Source organism: Malaya genurostris, chromosome 2 (genome assembly GCF_030247185.1).
Source record: "Malaya genurostris strain Urasoe2022 chromosome 2, Malgen_1.1, whole genome shotgun sequence".
Classification (NCBI taxonomy): Eukaryota; Metazoa; Arthropoda; class Insecta; order Diptera; family Culicidae; genus Malaya; species Malaya genurostris.
Window position 1 is genome coordinate 46,878,113 of NC_080571.1, and position 24,960 is coordinate 46,903,072.

General features: G+C 39.7%; 1 protein-coding gene across 3 annotated transcripts in view; it reads right to left on the reverse strand.

Annotated features, from left to right (window-relative positions):
- Positions 1-24,960, reverse strand: part of LOC131432751 (uncharacterized) — a 74,199-nt gene that overhangs the window by 4,051 nt on the left and 45,188 nt on the right. For all 3 annotated transcript variants that reach the window (XM_058599248.1, XM_058599247.1, XM_058599246.1), the window contains 2 exons: positions 6,253-6,719; positions 4,764-5,870 (listed from right to left, as the gene is read on the reverse strand). In XM_058599248.1, the coding sequence (XP_058455231.1) occupies positions 4,764-5,870; positions 6,253-6,719 (1,574 nt within the window). The remainder of the gene's footprint in view (positions 1-4,763; positions 5,871-6,252; positions 6,720-24,960) is intronic.

Genomic DNA, 24,960 nt, shown 5'->3' on the forward strand with positions numbered 1-24,960 from the left:
TATGTCGGCCACAAAACTAGCCTTACAAACATCGCGACGGACAGATAATAAATCGAGATCAATCAGTTTGCAGCGGTCATGGTAACACGGTAAGTTTAAAGGATATCTCCATGGAAGACGTCGGAGAGCGAATCGGAGAAATTAGCGTTGAATCGCTTCAATGCGTTGGATTTCGTTTTGGTAATAAGGTGACCAGATAACAGCAGCATATTCGAGCGTTGAGCGAACTGAAGCGCAATACAGAGCTTACAAGCAATCCACATCAGAGAATTTTGATGTGGAACACATCTTTATTTTCTATATAGAGCTGCAAATCAGAAACTCAAGAAAAATACACGTAGAAATGTGGTCAGGTTTTAAACACTTACAGCTCAGTCTATTTTGTATCAATTATCATTATTATTTCACCATTTGATTGGAAATATTTCTACACATTGATTTGAATGTTCATAACCATGATTTTTTTATTGTATATCATTGAATTGTTGATTAATAGCTAGCAGTGTCCTATTTTACTGCAAAAAATTTCCGGCATACCGGATTTCCCTGCCATAGTCGACGGTTTTGAAGCAGTAGGCGATATATCAAAGTGAAAGCATCGCTCTGATTGGTCAATCGATGCTAAAGTGGAGCTGTTGGAAGCACGCGAATCTATAAATATAAGCGAAATTATAGCTAACGTTTCAGTCCTACGAGTACCATGCTATGGGTAGGTTGTTGCTACACAGCAAGACAAAAAGTGCCATATACGATTTGAAGCTTTTATTATTATGCTCTGATCTTGTGTCATGCAAGATCGGATGAAAATCCATATTATGTCGCTTTGCCTGAGAAATTGACAACTACCCCGGGGTAACTTTTCAGTGCTTTAGATTTATTTCTAATTTACATAAAAAGAACTCGATTGATAAAGAGAAAAAGTTTATCGCTTCAACCGAAATCGCAGAATGGTTTTAAAGGCAGAGAAACGCTATAAAAATAACTGCTTGCATACAAAACTTGAACACAAGCTTTGCGAAAAGAAGCTTAAATATCGATATCCGTATAGCAAGCCTAAATATCGATATCCGTATCGTGTACAAACATATAATTGCATACATTTGGGTTATTGGTGTAATTTCGTCGGCTACAAAACAAATACAAATCACGATAAATAAAGTCTATATTCTGGGTTCGCGTGTTCGGTTTTGGTTCAATCTAAGCAGACTCTCGTACATTTGCGAATTCAAAAGTGTGACGATATTTTTTTTCAAATAAAATTTTATTGGGCTCATTTGCTTTAGCTTAACGTGGCCGATTGTCTTGTTGTTTGGGAGAGAGAAAGGGATGCCGTATTACGGGGCGGCATACTCCCCTAGTGTTAGTAAGGGGACATAGGGAAAGTGGGACCTACACAGTATTAAATTGAAATTTAAATACATCATTTGTTTGTGGCATACATCTTTTAGACACACTTTGCGTTCGATGAATCTTCATGTTCTTCAGCTTGTAGCAATGAAGAGATTATTCTGGATTGGGATGCTTTGTTGGTGTGACGTTTTTTGGTAGCTTCCAGCAACTCGGTCAGTTCAAGGCAGGTGAATGCTCCGAATCATCGTTTATACAGGCCATACTGTCAGCAACGTAAAAAAAAGTGTGACGATTGATTGAACTGTTTGATTGTAGATCATTAGAAATTTTGGTTGCCTTGTTTCACATCAATGGTTCGATCAACCCCATGGGGCTGATCCTTGTAGTTTTTTTAGTAACGCGGAAAATAAATCCTAATAGCTTTGCTCTATGTGCTCTTTAAAATTTAACTTTGGATACCAGAAGAACACCCAGGTCCTTAACAGACGATGCGCGTTCGAGAACAGTTTGTGGAATATTATAGTGGAACTTAAATACATATTTTTTGCTACTAAAAGAGATGACGGAGAATTGAGTGGCATTTAAACCCATTTTGAAATATGAAATATGAAAGTCATCGGTGAACGATGGCTTCATACACTTGATCGAAAAATTAGATCGTTGAGATACAATAAAATTATAAACGGTCCAAGGTGACTTCCTTGGGGAACTCCAGAGGTAACAGCAAATGGTGAGGTTGTACAGTCTCCTATTTTCACTATCATGTCATGACCAGTTAGATATGATCGAAGCCAATTTAAAAATGGTCCGTTTAATCCCAGTCTACTTAATTTAAAGATCGTTATGTGATGATTAATTTTGTCGAACGCAGCAGCAAAATCGGTGTATGTAGAATCTACTTGTAGTCGTGCTTTTGAAGAACGTATGATTATGGAAGTGTAGGTTACTAAATTTGGGGAAGTTGAAGGCTTTGGCATGATTCCATGCTGAGTATCAGATATGTAGTCAGAGCAACTGTGTGTTATAAAATCTAGAACTATAATTTCAAACAACTTCGATACAGCGCACAAAGCAGCTATTACACGGTAGTTGGATACTATACCCTTGTTCACATAGGATTTCTTCCATATTTCAGGAAAAAATTCCAGAACGCATAGAACAATTGAAAATGTTGGATAGAGGTACTAACAAACTATTAGAACAATTTCCTATCACCACGGATGGAATCCCAGAACTTCTTCGTTTCTTTTCTTGTCCAACTGCGCTTCGTAAGCCAGTCATGCAAATTTTGCTTTAAGAATGCGATTGTTATCATACACAAAATTGGTGACCATATTATTGAAGAATAGCATTCCATTTATTACGTTCTTTGCATTATTGAACGTGTTTTCACTGAGACGATATCTTTCATCAGACATCAATATCCTTGAGTGCGGAAATCATCTTTTGATTTCCGCATTGGAATGGGAAAACGCAATCAAATATATCGAATAGGTTTTGTAATTCCTGGTAACAGCTCTGTTGAAATAGCAATTTGTATCACTCGAGATCGAAGAGAATAAAATCGAAATTTTGTCCACTGAAGAAAACATTTGCTAGAACCACCTTCTAGTAAATTTTGGTTTTATCAAGGTGAAAATTCACCAATTCGGCCAACTCGACCAATTGCTGAAACGTTCGTCCATCTTCAATTTGTTAGGGTTTCATAAATCTCACAAGCTTAAAAAATTTGCAAAGAACTTTTATTATTTGAACAAATAATTCACAAATGTGGAATGATAGTTTTTTTTAATTCGCGCGAAATCCGCGCCATAGCATCAAAAACTTAGCAGAAATCGCGGCAAATCCGCGAAAATCACGAAATCCGCGCGACCGTAACAACCCTGCAACTGGCTTGTAAGATCATCGCCGTATGCATTGAACCTCCAATCTGGGTGACCGATGGCATCGCAGTTGAGTTCATTAAGATGGGTCCACGAAAGTTGGCCACCTGTCTGAACCGATTAATAGTCAGGAACTCAGGATTATGGAAGTCACCGTCTGGAGTTACCGGAGAAGTGGAAGGAAGGAGTAATCTGCCCCAATTACAAGAAAGGCGATCATTTGAAATGCGAGAACTTCCGAGCGATTCACAATTCTCAGATCACCTAAAACGAATGAGTTCGTGGGAAGTTAAGCTGGCTTCATCGACATTATATTGACATTGTTCAACGAAGGGAAAATAACTTATTCGGTTATTTTCGGAACCAATCAATTAACCCTAAAGAACCGGTTTCGATATAACTTGGTTCATATCTTAAGTAAAATTATGCACCAGGAACTATACCGTTTTTTGATTGTGTTCCCGTTTTTGTTAGTGAATTTGAACACCTAATCTTATGTAGTTTTTCATTGAAAAACACTGGTGGTGTGAATTGCTCTGGTTTTGCATTATCGAGCAGAAATGCACATTTTTCATGGTGTTTCATTGCCATGTCTGCTCGAAAGTGCAAAACCGTCACCAGTATTTTTCAATAAAAACACTATTAGTAATACGAATATTTGATTTGATCTGATTTGAATCAAGTGCACTATGTGCGGTTCGTTAGAATTACAATTCCGATACCGTGATTGGTATTGGAGTGTGAATTTGCGTTCATAATCACCCAACGAAATGATTGCTATGTCGATTTTCTTTGTGGACCAATCTAGTGGCTATAATATTCATCAATATTCAGGAGTCGCATTCTAACAGAACGCGGTCAATCCAATTATGTCGCTGACATTACCCGCCCGTCTTTTTATTCCTCAACGAAATTACCCATTGTGTGTATTGTGTAGATCCGCTTAGTTATGCAGTTATTATTGAATAAATTCTCAAGGGTTCTTCGAAGATTCCAGAAATCGCTGACAATGTACAAATCTGGAGCTGAGCGGAAACCGGGAACTTTATTTAATAAAAAAAACGAGAAAGCGTTGATTGTTAGCTTCAAGTGAAATCCAAACTTTTCGACACCGGTGTTCCGAAAAGTTCCGTCCAGAATATCAAGAAATAATCTGGATTGAGATCGCATAAGCTACGGAATCGAGACTTTAGACGAACCGAATAATGAAGAACTGGTACTGCATTAATGACGATGAGACTTACATCGAAGCGGAACTTCAAACAGTTACCAGGTGGAGAATATTTCACGGGTAAAAACGAATTTACTGTAGAAGATAGTTTCGAACGAATGAAACGGTCGAAATTCTTTGAAAAGTATCTAATATGGCAGGCCATGTGCACTTGTGGTAAACGGAATATGTCCAAAAACGATTTTTATCAACAAATCTTCGAAACAAACTACTTATTTCAAAGAACTTCTTATCTACTAAATAAAGAAGTAGTCTTTCATAGATATCGAAACAAATACAAAAACTATTTAATACGTTACCTTTCCTCCAACCCATCGACGTATTCCTTCTTCCGCTTGCGGGAGTCCTGGGCGGAAATCTTGTTGCGAATCTTTCGGCGAATCCGCTTCAGCTCCCGCTCCTCGTGCTTGGTTAGCGGATAGCTGGTCGGTAAACTGATGCCCTCCTTCGACAGGAGGCGTTTCTCCTCTGTCGTTAGAACCAGTTTCTGATAGCCACCGGAAGCGGTCTTTCCGCCACCGACAATGCTATCCCCATCGTCACCGTCTCCGTCGTCATCCAAGTCCTGCTCGGCATCCGAATCGCTGACCATTTGCTGCTTCTGGACCCTCTCAATGACGGAGTTGCTCTGTTGCATAATGTCTTCGAAAACGAAGCTTTCGTTGTCGCTGGAACTTTGCATTGCATCGCCATCGTCAACTATTACCTGTTCCTTGGCCATGACCACGTTTTTCTGGATCAAGCCTTGCTTCGACTGTTGAAGCAAATTGGCGGCGGCCAGTTTGATGTTCGCTGGTTTTGGTTTCAGGGTCGCCGAATTTACGATTTTGATAGTACGAAGATCCTGAATCGAAACTGGAACAAGAATCGAACGTCCGTTTTGTTGCTGCTGCTGCTGGACACGAAAAACCCGGCGGACGCCTGTTTGACCATTGCCGGGTGCTGAAGTTAGCACAACATTTTTATTGTTAATAAACACCGTACCACCGGTTCTACCCGTCACGGCAGTGGCCGCACCATTTTTCAATTGAAGGGTAACTTTTTTGTTGGCATTCGTCCCGTTGGCGACGGTTATCGTTTGACCATTCTTGGGCGGTGCCACACGATAGATCTTCACCTCTTTTCCGTTGGTCAACTGTGCCGTCGGTGGGTTCTTATTGATGTACGGCTGAGTGCCGGACACAACGGATTTCACGGACAACTTTTCCTTTTTCGTTACCAATGCCGGTTGATGTGTTGTTGGCGCTACAGTGGCAAGCGTTTGCGCCGGTTTCTGGACCACTATCGGTGATTTGTGAATCTGTTTGACATAACGTGGCGGGGAATTTTGTCCCCCACGTTCGCTGATCGATGGTCCCGGGGAGGATAGAGCCGGGCTGAGTGCATCATAGTCCGTTGCCGGATCGCTGGAAGTGGAAACATGAACATGAGTTATTTGAAAAAACATCTGGTTTTGCTCGTATAGTTTTGCGGTTGGCGTTAGCGAGAATATGGTACAGCAATCTAAAGTTAGCGTTCTCGTTTTTCGCTCATTTCGAACATCGTTACTGCTCTGAGAAGATGGATTGGTTGACTACGAGGTAAGAATTTCGACTGTCATACTAAAACTATGTGTGTGACTGTGTGATGGGAGCTTGAAGTTTTCAGCTAACTCTATTTATGTCCTAAAGAAATAGTGGTAGCATTTGTCTAGAAGCACATTACTCATGCCATACACCTTCGGTGTACTTTACTGGGGAATACATTCCCGTTTTCTTCGTTCTCAAAGAAAAAATTAAAAACACTTACAAATCCAAATGATCGCTCGATAGGCCACTGTCCGAGGCAGCCGAAGATAGGACCTGCTGTTGTTCGATGGTTCGCTCGAACGTGCTAAACTCGGTCATCGCTTCGTCCAGTTCCATTTTCAGTGGGGAAGATCCAGTGATTTCCTGCGGGGATGCACTGATAAAATCATCCTCGTAGCCACTGCCGGCCATCGAGGCCGCACTGCTATTCGGAAAGCCATGGAACTCCTGATCCGAACCCGACGATGAATTCGGTGACATCGCATGCACGGATCCTTCCAACGGAACAGCGGCACCCATTTCGCCATAGTTGGTGAACCCGTTCTGTAGGTTGTTGATCAGACTGGTCGTAATGTCATTCATATCGTCCACTGAGCCGTCGCCGGCCGTGCCGTCACTGAACAGCAGATTGTTTTCCAACTGGAACAGATCCATAAAGTCGTCCGGATTCGAAGGCCACTCCTCCGGCTGGAAAAGCAGAAATAAAAGAAAGTGCTAGGTAAGTGAAACGGTTGGGTTGTATAATCGAATTAAGGTGTGATTAAAAAGTAAAGAGCGCAATGTAGCGAAACGGGACCAGGTCTATTTTTGAAAAGGAGTAGGCTAAATTAAGGCTCGATGCTGATTGCATAAGCGCTTTGAAGGGTGCAATATGTGGAAATGAGGAACTCTCATTAGTGTTTGCCATCCCCCAACGTCACACTCAATAAAACATGGCGTGTATTATCTTTGCAACTGAAAAATTGGGGAACCGTACGGAGTCGTAAAATCGAAAGTAGCTTACGGTGGCGAATCGATTTGCGTTACGAAATCTTTCCGCACCAAAGCCCATTTTCGTTGGTCTGAGATGAATGAACAATACCTATGTGAACGGTACAAATATTGAGGAACGAATAATGGAAGAAAGAGCGCAGTAGAAATTGTGTCACATACAAAGTTTCTAGTTAACAAAGTCAAAACTGAGTTGGGTTAACCATAAAAAAGTGTACGTAGTGCTGGATTATCCATTAATTCTTGAATTCGAAAAAAAACATTTTCAACTACAACCCGCTCTGATCAGAAATCAAAATAGCAACGCGACGCGCAAAAGAAAAATGGCCTACTTGTCTAGAATATTTTATTAGTTACTACACGTATGACCATTTTTGTGCTTTTCAACTTGTGTTGAGGTGAAATTAACCAAAACTTTAGATTTGAAGCCATGAACCGGAGTCATGAAATAACCTACTACATCGAAAATTGAGTTCTTTTAGGACAAATCGCTCAAATACAAATTATAATACGGAGTACTCCGACAAAATTTCAAGAAGACTTATAACGCCGGGCTGTTTAAAGAGAATAAAAAATTTTCTAACTTAATTGATTGTTAGACATAGTACAATTAACGTTCATCCGTGCGGAAGATAAACATGCTTTCTTGGTAAATGATCACACATTTTGCAATAGTTCGACAGAATGTATAATTTTTAACTCTTCTATTGAATCCAAAACATTCACACTACATCAACTACATTAGTTTTGTGTACAGTTGCATGCACAATTATCAATATTTGGTTTTGGTTCCCTTTATACATAAGTATCTAAAGGCTCCCATGCAGGTACATGCAGTTTTTTTCAATCTGAGTCAAAACAGAGACAAGGTCGTCGTAAATTTGATACAAAATTCATAACGCTTCCTAAATAGATTCCGGTTCAAGCGCTACAATCGCTTGGGATGTTTCTTGCATTTTAATTCGAATCCAGTTAGGACTCCTAATGAATTACATTTAAAATTTCTACACAGATTGACGAAAAACTTTCCGTGAAGCCGGATGTGTATTAGGATTTTAACTTTTTTATCTGTTTCACTAAGAATGATCAGAAGTATTCCAACAAAATCAGATGATTCAGTCAGTTGAAATAATGCTGTAAACAAACGAAAACGACAAATTTAATATAACCATAGCAACTTTATGTAATGTTGCCAGTTGCCAATATTTTCGTATGTTTTCCCTTTACAAAACCGAACAGAAGAATGGGCTAGGCCAACTTGATTAATCGATGAAGCAAAATATAGTAATCTGTTTGTATGGAACCAAGGGGTATTATTATTTGTATTTGCCCATACTGCCCATACTCGCATATCAGTCCCATATGGGTTTTGGACACTTTTGAGTTAGTCATCTGTCAGGCTATTTCTATCCTACTTTCAGCAATTGCAGAAATAATTTGGAGTTAGTTCCTTTAAAAAAAGGGAAAAAATATCAAGTCAGGTTTGTTCCATATGGAAAGTACTCGCATATCTGTCTCACGCATCAAAAATCACGTTTTGGTAACTAAAAAATGTAAAAGTCGCATTATTTTTTTTGGTAACTAAAAAATGTAAAGGTCGCATTTTTGAGATTGCAAAATGATTTTTTGAAGTAACATGTTTGGGAATAACACATTGTTTCACACTGTGGAAACTGTATTGAACCATGCATGCTGATCAATACCGACGCCGGCCACGTCCGAATGCAGATCTACTTGGGAGGGAAAGGATGGTTAGTTCGATGCATGTTGCTACTAAGAACCGAGGAATCCTCTGCATTCCCACATGCATCATAGGAGAGGATACTTTGTTAGTAAATGTTTTAATAATGTTATCATGTGTTTATTGCTCTGGGTAGCCGGCTACCAAGAATGTTTTAAAGTATTATCGTTTTATGTGTTACTTTGTGCTGGCAATATAATGCACGAAACAGTCAATCTCCGAAATTGACAAAACTCCGGACAGTCGGCTGTCGAGTATGCAGTCACTCGTTTATGCATCTACCTTTCGCGTTTTTTTAGTCATGCAAAAAAAACACATTCGGATTGATAAAAAAAGGTATCATCTCACTGCTAGGTGGATTAAGCACGTTTTTATAAATGAAACTACGTGATACAAAATAAACGAGCGAATAGGATTTAGACAAAAAAGTTGATTCATTGCATTGAAATATTCTAAACAGTTATTATAAAATCATTTTAAATCACCAAACAAAGGTCAACAGATTTCACACGCCTCTTGATTCTTTATTATTTCCGCTTTATTATTTTAATTATTTAATAAAAATATTAATTGGTTATATTGGTTGATCTGGGCAGCCGGCTATCGAGAAAAATATTAATTTATTGTTTGAAATATTAATATCAAGTGTTTTGTTACTATGTATTCAATATACCGATATATGTTATCTCTGTTATTAACTTTGTAATATAAACGGATTTGCGCAATGGTTGATTTTTATCGTTCATTTTATAATCCTGAAAGACAATCAATAACATGGAAGAAGAAATCATTCCTAATAAAACTTTTCTACTAAGCTAGACGGAAATTGATAGGTTGAATAAAGAGATGATTTAGTAAAATAGAGTAATCAGAAGTAAAACATTGAAAATATCTGATAACTGAAAGGAAAAAGAAACTCCTGCAATTGTCGCCTTTTACGACATGGAAGCAGGAACCCAGTGGATCTATTCTTGGTTCATTTTTTTCCGCCGGATTCCACACGGCATCTAGGCTGGTACAGTCCGGAGAGAGCTAATAGGTACTGTCAATCTCCTAATGGACCCCAGCCCCTTATTTGTAGGTGAGCAACTGCTTCGAAGACAAAATCGTAAGGAGTTTTTACATCGAATCGTAACCGGTGATGAAACGTGGGTTCGATACGATAATCCTAAACACAGAAAATCGTGGAGAAAGCTACTTCGTCGGAGGCAAAACCGAATATTCATGGCGCCAAGGTTATGATTTGTATTTGGTGGGATCAGCTCGGTGTGATTTACTACGAGCTCTTAAAACCGGGTGAAACCATCACAGGAGATCGCTACCGAACGCAACTGATGCGCCTTAGTCGCGCGCTAAAAGAAAAGCGACCACAATATCAAGAGCGACATGAAAAAGTCATCCTCCAACACGACAATGCTCGGCATCACGTCGCAAAAGTGGTCAAAAAGTACCTGGAAACGCTGAAATGGGAAGTCTTGCCTCACTCGCCGTATTCCCCAGATGTCGCCCCTTCTGACTTCCACCTATTCCGTTCGATGGCACACGGCCTAGCAGATCAACATTTTCAATCCTTCGAAGAGGTGGAAAAATGGATTGCTTCATGGGTAGCGTCAAACGAGGACACCTTTTTTCGAGCCGGGATCCGAAATTTGCCGGAAAGATGGCAGAAAGTTGTCGCTAGCGACGGACAATACTTTGAATAATACATCTGAAAGCACTTTTTCGCAATAAAGCTTTTAATTTTGGAAAAAAAACAGCGGAAGCAAAGTTGTAGACCTGATACACTACAAATTTTTCAATGCACATATGACAGTTTTCCCAATCAGTACACTGAACCAAACAACTCCAAATATGTGGAATATTTCTCGATATACACTGCACGAAAAAATAAGCTGTAAATACGGTTTCGAATTGAAATCTGATACTAACTCGGATTAGAACATTTTTTTTTTTTTTTTCTTCATAAATACGTTTATTTCATAGGCAATATACATAAGTTTTTCTTCGCCGTGGCATCCACAATACATAGTAGTTTAAACCTAATACATTTCGAATATCATATTAGTATGTTGGTACTCATTAGTTAATCTAAACACTGTTTTTATCAAGCGAGTTGCTATTTTAATTACATTAAATAAAATACATTTATTTTGTACATGATCTTATAACTATTTCAGGATTGTTTGTATCAGTTCACCACTTATATTCAATATCCTATAGTTGGCTATTGGTTGAACTCATGGAAGAGAAAACAGTTTAACATAAAATAAAATTTAAATTGGAACTCCAATGGATTTAATGAAATGATAAAGAAGTTTCATGTATGGAAGGTCACGACAAGCAAGAATGTCGCGAACTGGGACATTGGATAGTCTACCTTGGGTACGCAAGGAATTTATTAGTTGAGATCTGACATCACGAAACTCCACGCATGTCCAAACAACATGGTCAATATCGCGGTAACCTTCGCCGCAAGCACAATGATTAGTCTCGGAAAGTCCAATTCGAAGGAGATGTGCATCTAACGTGTAGTGATTGGACATGAGTCTGGACATCACACGAATGAAATCTCTACTCACATCCAGTCCCCTGAACCATGCCTTTGTCGATATTTTAGGAATAATTGAGTGCATCCACCGACCCAGATCATCTTTATCCCAAGAAGCTTGCCAGCTGGCAAGTGTTCTTTGGCGAGACGCGCTATAGAATTCGTTGAAAGCAATCGGTCTCTCATAAATTTCACCCTCAATAGCACCACGTTTGGCTAAAATATCGGCTCTTTCATTGCCTGGAATGGAGCAATGAGCCGGAACCCAAACTATTGTGATTAGATAATTATTATTCAATATGTCGTTCAGACACTGTTTTATTTTACCCAAGAAAAACGGTTCATTTTTGCCAGCAGCGTTTGAGCGAATGGCTTCAATTGCACTCAGACTATCTGTGAAGAGGAAATAATGGTTTGGAGATAATGTGACGATTACATTCAAGCTATAATGAACTGCTGCTAACTCTGCTATATAAACAGATGCAGGTTCTTGAAGCTTGAATGAGGCCGAAACATTATTGTTGAACATACCAAACCCTGTCGCTTCTTCCATTCGCGATCCGTCCGTGTAAAACATTTTCTCAGAGTTAATATGCCTGAACTTACTTGAAAATATTTTTGGGATTTCCATAGAGCGTAGGTGGTCCGGGATTCCACGCACTTCGCGCTGCATGGATGTGTCGAAAAATAAAGTTGAGTCAGGTACATTTAGGAGGCTGACACGGATAGGAATATATCTTGAAGGGTTGATTTCCTGTGACATATGGTTAAAATATACTGTCATGAATTTTGTTTGAGATCGAAGCTCGACTAGTCGTTCGAAATTATTAATTACCATGGGATTCAGCACATCACATCTTATTAGCAGGCGTGATGAAAGCTCCCAAAATCGATCTTTTAATGGAAGAACTCCCGCCAGAACTTCAAGACTCATTGTATGTGTCGAATGCATGCAGCCTAAAGCAATTCGCAAACAACGGTACTGAATTCGCTCAAGTTTGATAATATGAGAATTTGCAGCGGAACGAAAACAAACGCATCCATATTCCATCACTGAAAGTATCGTTGTCTGATACAATTTTATTAGATCTTGCGGATGAGCACCCCACCAAGACCCTGTTATTGTTCGAAGAAAATTTACTCTTTGTTGGCATTTCGTTATCAGATACCTAATGTGTCCTCCCCACGTGCATTTGGAATCAAACCACACCCCGAGGTATTTGAAAGTCAAAACCTGTTCGATTATTCTTCCCATCATATGAAGCTGAAGTTGCGCGGGATCATGCTTTTTTGAAAAGACGACCAGCTCTGTTTTCTCCGCAGAGAATTCGATACCAAGATGAACAGCCCAAACGGACAATTTATCTAAGGTATCTTGCAATGGTTTTTGCAGATCAATAGCTTTGGATCCAGTAACTGAAACCACGCCATCATCTGCCAATTGTCTTAGTGTACATGGGGTTACTAGACAGCTGTCAATGTCATTCACGTAAAAATTATAGAGGAGCGGACTGAGGCATGAGCCTTGCGGGAGACCCATGTAGCTAATTCTGATTGTTGCCAAATCGCCATGTGAAAAATGCATGCGTTTCTCTGACAAAAGGTTGTGCAAATAATTATTTATAACCGCTGGGAGTCCATGTTGGTGGAGCTTGTCTGAAAGAACATCAATGGAAACTGAATCAAATGCTCCTTTAATGTCTAAAAATACAGATGCCATTTGTTGCTTTTGAGCGAAGGCAATTTGGATGTCAGACGAAAGTAATGCAAGGCAATCATTCGTCCCTTTATTTCTACGGAAGCCAAACTGAGTATCTGACAACAAACCGTTCGTCTCGACCCAAGTGTCGAGACGTCGTAGAATAATTTTTTCGAACAATTTTCTGATGCAGGACAACATCGCAATGGGTCTATATGAGTTGTGATTGGAAGCTGGTTTCCCCGGCTTTTGAATGGCGATAACTTTCACTTGTCTCCAGTCAGGTGGAACAATATTTTGCTCAAGAAACTTGTTGAACAATTCCAACAAACGTCTTTTTGCGAGGTCGGGCAGATTCTTCACCAAGTTGAATTTAATTCTGTCCAATCCAGGAGCGTTATTGTTACAAGACATGAGTGCTATGGAAAATTCCATCATTGAAAAGGGGCTATCAATGGAATCATCATTTGAAGAAGACTCCCTAACAATGCTATGCGTAGGAACGGAATCTGGACAAACTTTCCTCGCAAAATCAAATATCCATCGATTCGAGTACTCCTCACTCTCATTTCCTACGTTACGATTCCTCATTCGTCTGGCCGTATTCCAAAGAGTGCTCATTGAGGTTTCTCTTGACAAACCTTCCACAAAATGTCTCCAATAGCTGCATTTCTTAACCCGAAGTATGTTCTTGTACTTGGTTTCTAAAACCAAGAATTTTTCAAAATTCTGAGGAGTTCCTCCTCCTCGTTTTAAAAACGTCTTGAAAGCATTTTGTTTCGCGTGTTTAGCATCTGAGCACTCTTTGTCCCACCAAGGATTTGGAGGTCTTCTGTTAGACGATGGACCAAGAAATCGTTTGGTTTGGGCTTGTTCTGCGGCCTCCAGAATCGAACAAACGAGGAAGTCATATTCTTCAAGTGGGGGAAGCTCTTCCATTGAAGTTAAGACACTTGAAATATTACTTTGGTATTTAATCCAGTCAATATTTTTTGTCAAATCATATGGAATATTAACTGAATTAGCAATGCCTTTGTTACTGCTAATTGAGATGATGATTGGTAAATGATCGCTACCATGTAAATCAGGAAATACTTTCCAGGTGCAATCTAGTCGAATTGAAGTCGAACAAAGAGATAAATCTAATGCACTTGGACGTGCAGGAGGTCTTGGGATCCGTGTCATGCTACCCATATTTAGTACCGTCATGCTAAAATTGTCGCAAATATTATATATTAGAGATGATCTGCTATCATTGTAAACGGAACCCCACATCATTCCGTGCGAATTGAAATCTCCTAAAATCAAACGTGGAGCAGGAAGGGCTTCGACAATTTCATTAAGCTGTCGTTGTCCAACTTGAGCTCTTGGAGGAATATATACCGAAGCAATGCAAATGTCCTTTCCTTTAATGTTTATTTGACAAGCAACAACTTCTATACTAGAAGTCGAAGGAATGTTTAATCTATAAAAGGAATAACATTTCTTAATTCCTAAAAGCACTCCACCATACGGGGAGTCTCTGTCGAGACGTATAATGTTAAAGTCATTAAAATTTAAGGCTATGTTTGATGTAAGCCATGTTTCGCACAAAGCAAATACATCACATTTTTGACTATGCAACAAAACTTTAAATGAATCAAGTTTTGGCATGATGCTTCGACAATTCCACTGCAGGACAGTGATTGAATCATTTGCGGCGGATGATAAATTATCCATCAAATGATACAAAACCTGAAAGAGCTGGCCATTGAGCTGATAACTGTTTCAAAAAAGTTCTAGCTATTGGAAGGAATGCTGTTATGATGGTCTTTAGAGGTTCAGAAATATTGAATGCAGCGAAAATCCATTCTACAATTTCCGAAAATTTCAGTAATCCTGTTGGTGAATGTGAAATGGAGCCCACTGGATTATTGTCTTTTCTTGAGCTAGTTCCTGGATTGGTTTGTGAATTTGACAAACCAGGAGGCACAGTTTTTGGTTTTAAATTTGGCTTTTTAGCTTTAACACGGGGATCTTTTTTTGAAGGTATAATTTTAGGTGTCTTTTTTGGTATTTTGTGGTTTGTTAATCTCCTCTTAACAGACCCTTGAGGAGTGACAAACGAGGTATCTTCACTATTTCCGTCAGAGTCAGATTCCTCTGGCTCCGCAAGATTTGAAAAACCGTTTTCGGTTTCCAAAGGGGAGACATGTATGACCGTTTTGAGCATTTCTGCATATGTGCGCTTAGACCGTGCTTTTAAAGAAAGCTTCATTTTGTCTTTACGCAGCTTAAATGCAGCGCACACTGAAAGATCATCATGAGGGCTTTCCCCACAATAAACACATTTTTCAACATCTTTATCGCAAAGATTATCCTTATGAGGCCCTTGACATTTGATACATTTGGACTTATTACTACAGTAAGTAGCTGTATGTCCGAATTTTTTACAGTTCGTGCAATTCATAACATGCGGTACGAAAAGCCGAACAGGAAGACGAATTTTATCGATATAGACATGGCTAGGCAATGCAGATCCGGCAAATGTTACGCGAAACGAATCTGAGGGACGATAAGACTTTTTTCCATCGACAATAGATGCTGAGTACAATTGTTTGCACTCGAGTATCTTAACTCCCTCAAGCATGGAGTTTTTAAAACGGCCAACTCCATTTTTAAGTAAATCATCTGCTGTCAGACTTGCTTCAGTCACAACACCGTCAATTTCTACCTCCTTCGATGGAATGTAAACTCGATATTCAATAGCAAATAATTTACAGGTTACAATATCGTTTGCCTGTTTCAAGTCGTTAACTACAACTCGAATTTTATCTCTATTAACCTTACAGATTTCTTTAACTTCAGAGAAATGTGATGTCAAATCCTTTGTAATTTGCATCAAGTTTAAAATCTTTTCTTTTTTTCGAAGATAGACTATCCATGGCCCAGTGGTACCCTGTGGATAATGTTTAGCCCTCGGAGTATTTAAACTTTTACTAGTATCCGGAATCGGATTCGGATGATCTTCCATGAGATCATCCATTACATTAAATTTTTTTTGTAAATTAATAATACCAAAATAAAAACTTATGTTTAGTAAAATTTCAGATATAAGAAATAAAAAATAAATTAAATTAAATCTACCTTGTAGCTGATGTCTCTGTTCCTTTATCGTGAAGAACGACGTGAAGCTCTTCCAACGATTTCCAATTGGCAGTCTTTTGCTGTTTCCAATTGGCAGTCTTCTGTCGTTTACTGCTATCTCAGTTGCTCTGCCGTCGTTGTGAACACCACTGCACTTGCTGTACCTGACCCCAGGTACAGTGCTTTTGCTCTTGGTGGCGATCAAATGCGATGCTTGCAGTGTAGCACCTCGCGATATATGCCGTCTCTTTTGATCCTACGCAGCGTACAAATTCTGGTACCTGGTAGATCAGCACTGGGTTGCTTTAGCACCTCTGTGCCTTTGCACCCCTTCGTCTTCGCACCTTTATGCGATGGCACCTCTGTGACTCGTCACTTCTATGCTCTCGCACCTCTGTGTCTCTACACCTCTGTGCGTATGAACGGGATGGCCTTCGTTGCTAGCTTTCCAGTCGGGAAACGCCCCGAATATTGCGTTTGCTATGGGCAGTTTAACTACCTGAAGCTTAGAATTGTCTCGGTAGCAGCCGTTAACTCACGAGCCAGTACAATCGAAACACAACCTCTTCGCTTGAATGGTTTTTACTGAATGATTAGAACATTTGATTTTTATAAAAATCCCTATTTATATAAATATGTGTGTAATGTGCACGCAGAACAAAACAAATTAATCTAAATGTTAGTTCCAGAAGTTTACCAACATTTCCGTATTATGTCCTACAATTTCTTGATTTAAAAAATACGGTTACGGTGATAGAAATATACAGTATCAGGTTGTATAATAAATAAATAAATGCTTCAAAACAAAACAATTTAGTATAGGTATGAATAAACCGTAATTCGTCTCAACGAGAGCTATCAATTGAAGTAAAATTATTAAGTATAACTTGTTCTTTTGCTTACTATATTGCACTTATCATAACATTTATTAACATTTTTTCAGTGCTAAACAAACTTTCTATTTGTCGAATTTTGGAATGGTTCGTCTGTTGAATGAAATTCAATTACTTTTTAGAAAATAAATATCGAAATTTCAAATTTTGACTAAAAGTTTAAACTATTCGCAAAACAGTTCACAGGAAGGGGCAGATCGCTTAGTATATGCACTTTTAATTCATAGACAATTTATAAAAATGACAATTTTCTTTTACATTCTAACTTTCTCTGAGAGAAAAGATAATGTGCTGCTAATTTGAACTCAATGTCATAAACGCAATGAAAAAAAAATGTCGCAATCAAAGTAACTTGTGATACACCGTTCATTTAATTTTAATTTTGTTCTATATATCAGAAGTGATCTGCCAAAGATCGCCCTCATAGGCTATAAGTTTTCTTTTTTTCAGCACTATTCATAACATTCATGAGCAAAGTTAAAAACTACTTCATAACATTCGAAAGTGAAGACCATAGGTCTAAAAGAGCGTAATTCTACATTATTTAGAGGCGATATTTACTTTCGTCAAAAAAAAAACACATTTAAATATGAAAATGTTCACACCTCTATGTGGGCATCATGCTCAATTATTTTTGACATTTCACTTCTGGGTGCACGCTAAACGCAAATTTAATAAGTTTCAAATGGAAGCTTTTATTGCACCATAACCTGCTATTGAATTTCTTCCGGATCTGACTTCTGGTTCCGGAGTAACGGGGTAGAATGTACAAAAAAATAAATGAAAATAAATGAAATTTTACCGCACTGCTCCGGATCAACGGAGTAAAATGTGAAAAAGAATGAAATAAAAGTACACTCGATTTTTCGAACACCGCTGAGCTGATTTTTGCAAACTTTGAATAACCAATTTGTGCTGGTCGTCAAGTGGCGAGATAACGAAATGCTTACAAGTTCCTATCTAATGCTTCCATTTTCTTCATCGCTTGACTTCCTATTGCTGAAGTGTATTCAAACTTTCAAACGTGGCTTTAAAATAATGTTTATTTATTCAGAGATTTAACTTGTTTTCATAAAAACCGTCTGCAATATGAATAAATTAGCATTTTTTTATCTCATTAGACGTATAAAAAATGTATTATGAGAAAGAGTAACTGTTTTGGTATAAATAATCTGAATATTCTAATTATCAGTGTTTTATGAAATAGCGTCTGGAGGAAAACTATTAAGTTGAGCGCAATAGAATACTTTGTTTCAAGGGTATATTTGGCTGGTTCCGTAGAATATGACTGATGAGAAATAAAACATTGGGGGGACGGGTATAGCATGATGGGATAGTCGATGCCTTTCACGCAGCCCGCCTGGGTTCGATTCCCAACCCGTACATAGGGTCAGAAAGATTTTCTAATCCGAAGAGGCGAATGACCTAAGATGTTAAAGCCTCTATAATTGAAACAAAAAAAAAAAAAACATTTGAAGCAAACATTTGAGTATTGATAAAATTGGAGAATGTGAATTTTTTTCATTCAAAACTGAAGAACAAAAACCTAAAACATCGTAAGTCTTTCTCTAATGTTTACATCCAAAGTGTTTTTGTAACATTTGAATCCATTTGATGCAAACATTGCATTGAGACGGGGCTGGGCAAAAGTTATTTGAATGTATAAAAAACACATAGAAACTTTTCTTTTTCTGTAAACCGCTCCCGGACAGTGGGGCTTGGGGTAGATTAAACACCAGACATAATGAAAGTCATTTTCAATGAGTCAAAATAGACTAACATTACGAGAAATAATTGTCACTCTCAGCTCTGCTTGCAAATTATGAGAACGAGATCCATGACCAGCCAACGACAAAAACGGAGCAGTATTTTCAAAATTGTTTTCTTTCTTTAATGTACCCTTTCAGTTATTTTCGGTATTCAGAGAAAATCATATAGAACCGATAATGACAGAAAAAGATTCACAATTATTTTTACTAGTTGGTGCTCGAATCTATAGTAGTTAAGTTTTGGTTTCCAAGGAGGTTCCGAAGTGTAATCACTTCGATTTGTCATATTTTAGACACTCTATGTTAGACAGTCAAACGTCAAAGATTTTCATGATATCGATGAAAGAATGAGAATTGAAATTCGACTGGTTCTCCCTGAAGACGTTATTTTGGTTTCGTCTTCTCGTAGAGGAAGGAGTAAGGTCTTAAGGTCTCATAGCCTGAAATTTTATGCGGATTCGACTTCCGGTTTCCGGAGTAACGTTCTTGATGTTCTCAGAAACCGTTGGAACATTTCTCGCATGTTAATATTAAAATAAAGGCCGGCAATCGAATACTATGCAGATCCGATTTGCGGTTCCGGATCGACGGGGTAAAATGTGCAAAAGTGCACTCGATTTTTTCGAACATCCCTGAACCGATTTTTTTTCTTTCGAGCACCGCTGAAGAGGTTTGATAATAATATTATCTGAAAAATACTGGTGTTTTGGATTGGAAATTATTCACATTTGAACTGAATTATGGAGGATTTCTCTTGTCAATTCCGCTCAAAAGTGAAACATCAGAGCAATTTACTACATCAGTGTGAATGATAATGCAGGTGTTGGAATTATTTCGTAGCTTCTTTTTACGAAGTTTCTTGATTTAAAATGGGAATAGCATAACAGTGTTGTTGATAAAAGTGGACGATGGACAATATCGCATCGGATAGTACGCTGAAGAAACGTGCTCTGACCAGCCATGCGCCATGGATCGGAACAAATATTAATCGGATTGAGCAAAGTCCGGCGGGTGAGATAGAAATTTCCAAACATGGGGTCTTACATTGTCATGAAGAAAAATTATTTCGTTAGTAGGTTTTCGTTGAAAAAGTAGTTTTCGAAGTGCTGCTCTGACAAGCCATGCGCCATGGATTGGAACAAATATTAATCGGATGGAGCAATGCTCAGTGAATATGGCGGGTGGGATAGAACTTTCCAAACATGGGGTCTTACATTGTCATGAATAAAAAATTATTTTGTCGCGGCGATTTTTATTTTGCGGCCCCCTATATGCATTAATAGTCGTCTTTATGCACCACAAGTGACGGTGTCAACCGGTTGGAGTAGCTCATACTAAATAACACCCAGTTGATTTTTGAAAGGCGCAAACCACTTTCTGCACGTTAGATCTGCGGGAGCATATTTACTGTATACTTCCACTAAAATACGATGACGTTTTGTGGCACTTCATGTGCAAAATTGACTGAGGTGCAAGTGTTAACTTCTTTAAATTTACAATTTCTACCTCTATCTAAAGTGATCCACATCAAAACAATGACGATTTTTAGCAACAAAGTGAGAGTTCACTATTCTGGGTTGAGTTCTGCATAAAGAATTGCCTTTATTATGCGTTTTAACTACTAACGTAGCGACCACTTGATGAGTGACCACTTCATCTTTTCGGGTCCTCATTCTTCATTTGAAACGTAGAACTACGTTAGAGACTTATGATCCATTAGATAGTAACCTAGCTTCATTTCTGATAACAGTGAACTTTCCTCTCGAACAAAATCGGCCAATTGTGGTCTAATCATGTCGGACGAATTCCAAAAAAGAAACCAATTTGACATAAGATGGTTAGCTGGAAACCACATAACGACCAACTATCTATTTCAAGCGCTTTGACTGTTCGTCAAATGCAATCATTTTTTTCTGTCGTTGTATCTGAGTTGGAATTTACCATAACACCATAGCGATTATTCATTATCCAAATTTCGGACAGTTTTTCCCATCTAAGTTGGGTCATGGGAATGCTGAAAAAAAATAATAATAAAAGCTAGACCGTGCCATTCACTTTCTTTTTATGATACAAAAGTACTCCACCCTTCACGTGCTAGCAATCGGACCGGTTTGTTCCATTTCATTTATAACCGGTGAATTGTTGTAGTCTGCACTCGATAGACCAGTTTGTCTACCGAGCTTGTTACATAGTGCCAAATGGAAGGCCAACATATTTGCAAAATTGTATGTACGTATTTTATCGTTGCCGTGCATATCCAACAAACAATTAACCCTATTCTTTTCACTATACGGTAGCATCGAAAATTGTATGAATGATTTTTTTTTGAAACACTAAATTTGGCAGTGACATTTTGACCATTTCGTTCTGACACGTACTAAACCGGAAAGTACGAGCCTAATTCAACTGGCATTCAAACAACAGCGTACATTGCCGTTTCAACCTTCCGAGTGAACGGACGTGCTTTGTGTTTACTGCGAAAGCGTTGAAAACCAGTGCCGTGTGTGATAAAGTGACCGGACGATCAAAACTAGATCGCTATTGTGTAATAGACAATAGTGCTTTTTCCTGTGAGAGGTTTTATGCACATTATATACTGAAGCAGTGTATTGTTGTGAGCGGACGATCGAAACAGTACCGTTAGCCGGTGATTGTTCGATCGATCAAAACAGGCCCAGCGGTGTACGTGATATCACTGTGCGGATTAAAAAAGAGTGTGCTTTTTCCTCTCGGAGGTTTTTTGCACACCATCGCAGCGGCGATACGCCGATCGACGAGGGCTAGGCCTTGGTGGCCCCCGTTGGATTTAAGTTAAGTATCATTATTTAGTGTTTTTTTTCCTTCCTGCATTCGACTGTTCTATTTCTCCCCGATTCATTTCTTTCTGTGCGGAGGTAGCTCCGCAACATGGCTAGTCTAAATTCTGACCCCCCCGTTCCCGATGATCAAATGGAGACTTCCCTTGACTATAAAAAGTCTCGCATAAAGAGCTATCCGGATGGGCTCGCACTACCGGCCGGTCCTTATGCGGTCTATTTCCGGACCAAATCGAAAGAAAAAAAATTAAATATTTTAAAAATATCGCGGGACCTGTCCTCGCGATACAATACTATAAAAAGTTTTGATAAGATACGTCCAGACAAGCTCAGGGTCCTGTTTACCAGTTCAAAACAGGCTAATGAGCTCGTTCAAAATGATCCTTTTACGCGGGAGTACCGCGTCTACGTGCCAGCTCGCGAAGTAGAAATCGACGGTGTGGTCACCGATTCGAGTTTGACTTGCGAGGACGTTCTTAAGTACGGGGCGGGTTGTTTTAAAGACCCCTCACTTAAGAATGTCAAGATACTGGATTGCAAGCGATTGCATTCAGTATCGATCGCCGGGGATGGAACAAAGTCCTATCCCCAATCAGACTCTTATCGTGTGACCTTCGCCGGTTCTGCTTTGCCCAACTACATCCTCTTGGACCGGGTTCGTTTGCCTGTTCGCCTATTCGTACCCCGAGTAATGAACTGTACTAATTGAAAACAACTGGGGCATACAGCTACCCATTGCAGCAATAAGCCACGTTGTGCTAACTGTGGGAAAGCTCATGCGGACGGCTCTTGCGGTAAGGATGCTGAAAAGTGTCTCTACTGTAAGGAGGGTCCGCATGACCTCTCTGATTGTCCCGCTTACAAACTGCGAGGTGATCGAATGAAGCGTTCCCTAAAGGAGCACTCCAAGCGTTCTTTCGCAGAGATGCTTAAAAGTGCCACCCCTCCTAAACAGACAACGAACCCATATGCCTGCTTGTCAACTGACGAGAGCGATTCTGACGACCCTTTGGAAGGTCCATCTTCGGCGGTCCCTCATAGCTGTAGGAAAAGAATAAATAAATCCTATCATAAGCTCCCTAGTAAGGGTTCGAAGGTGTCTTCCGAAGGGCTTCGAAAAGTTACAGCTAACGGGAATCGGGACACAACACCGAAGCAAAAAGCTCCTGGTCTCGGAAAACTCAATTCCGAGATGGAATTCCCACGACTTCCCGGGACTACAAAATCCCCAAGCGTCCCAGAAAATCTACCAGAGAACCAACTAGGTGCTGGACTTATCAAGTTCTCTGATGTTGTGGACTGGATTTTTACAACTTTCAATATTTCAGACCCTCTTAGAAGCATTTTAATTGCTTTCATGCCAACAGTAAAAACATATTTGAAGCAGTTGACTGCAAATTGGCCCCTTCTCTCAGCGATTGTATCCTTCGATGGCTAAATCATCCACCGAGGTCACGGATCTAATCACTGTTTTACAGTGGAATTGCAGAAGTATCATCCCAAAAATAGATTCTTTTAAATTTCTAGTAAATAATCTTAAATGTGACGCATTTGCATTGTGCGAAACTTGGCTAACTTCTGAAATATCCTTAAACTTCCACGATTTTAACATTATTCGCCTGGATCGAGATGATCCCTATGGAGGAGTACTTTTAGGGATCAAAAAGTGCTATTCTTTTTATCGAATTAACCTCCCCTCGATACCAGGTATTGAAGTTGTCGCATGTCATGTTACAATCAAAGGTAAGGACCTTTGTATTGCTTCCATCTACATTCCCCCTAGAGCCTTGGTTGGGCATCGGCGGCTCAGTAATATCATAGAGCTCCTTCCCGCACCGACGTTGGTTTTAGGAGACTTTAACTCACACGGTACGGGATGGGGCTGTCTTCACGACGATAACAGATCAGCTATGATCCATGATATTTGCGACAACTTCAATATGACAATCTTGAATACGGGAGAAATGACACGGATTCCTGCACCACCAGCAAGACCAAGTGCGCTGGATTTATCCCTTTGCTCGACATCGCTACGGTTGGATTGCACGTGGGAGGTAATTCCTGATCCCCACGGTAGTGATCATCTACCGATCGTAATATCAATCACCAGCGGCTTAAAACCATCGAAGACAATCAATGTTTCGTATGACCTCACACGAAATATTGATTGGAATAGCTATGCGACCTCGATATCTGAGAAACTTGAAAGAACTCAACAACTTCCTCCGGAGGAAGAGTACACGTTTTTGGCTGGCTTGATTCTCGATACTGCGATTCAAGCTCAGACGAAACGTGTACCCGGCGCAAAAACTAACATCCGTCCTCCCAACCCGTGGTGGGACAAAGAGTGCACAAATTTAAACGCGGAGAGAGCCTCCGCGTATAAAAAATTCAGAAAAAATGGAACACCTGATAATTACCGGAATTACGCGGCGTTAGACGTTAAAACTAAGAACTTGATTAGAGCCAAGAAACGCGGTTACTGGCGTCGGTTTATAGACGGCTTAACGAAAGAAACATCTATGAGCACTCTTTGGAACATAGCCCGAAGAATGCGCAATCATAACACCACGAATGAAAGCGAGGAATACTCCAACCGCTGGATATTCGATTTCGCTAAAAAAGTATGCCCAGACTCTGTTCCGGAACAGAAGATCACCCGCGCCGCGACACCAAATACAAACGAATCACCGTTTTCGATGGTAGAGCTTTCACTTGCACTTTTGTCATGTAACAATAAAGCCCCGGGATTAGACAGAATAAAATTCAACTTGTTGAAAAATCTGCCTGACCCCGCCAAAAGGCGCTTGCTGAATTTATTCAACAAGTTCCTCACGGGTAATATTGTCCCACACGACTGGAGACAAGTCAGAGTTATCGCCATTCAAAAACCAGGGAAACCAGCCTCCGATCACAATTCGTATCGGCCGATTGCTATGCTTTCCTGTATCCGGAAATTGTTCGAAAAAATGATTCTGTTTCGTCTAGATAATTGGGTCGAAACTAATGGTTTACTTTCAGATACACAATTTGGTTTCCGCAGGGGCAAAGGAATAATCCGCGGTATAATCTGGACCGACTGAGGGACACCGAGGTCGCGACTGCCTACGCGCGGCATCTCGAAGCAGCGTTACTAGCGGAGGAGGAGTTCAATGATGCTCCCCTGGAGGACTGCTGGACCAGAACTAAAGCAGCCATCAGCAATGCTGCGGAGAGCGTCCTGGGATACGTGCCAAGGAGTCGACGGAACGAATGGTTCGACGGCGAATGCCAGGAGATATTGGACGAGAAGAATGCAGCACGCGCAGCGATGTTGCGTCAAGCCACCCGTCAGAACGTGGAATCG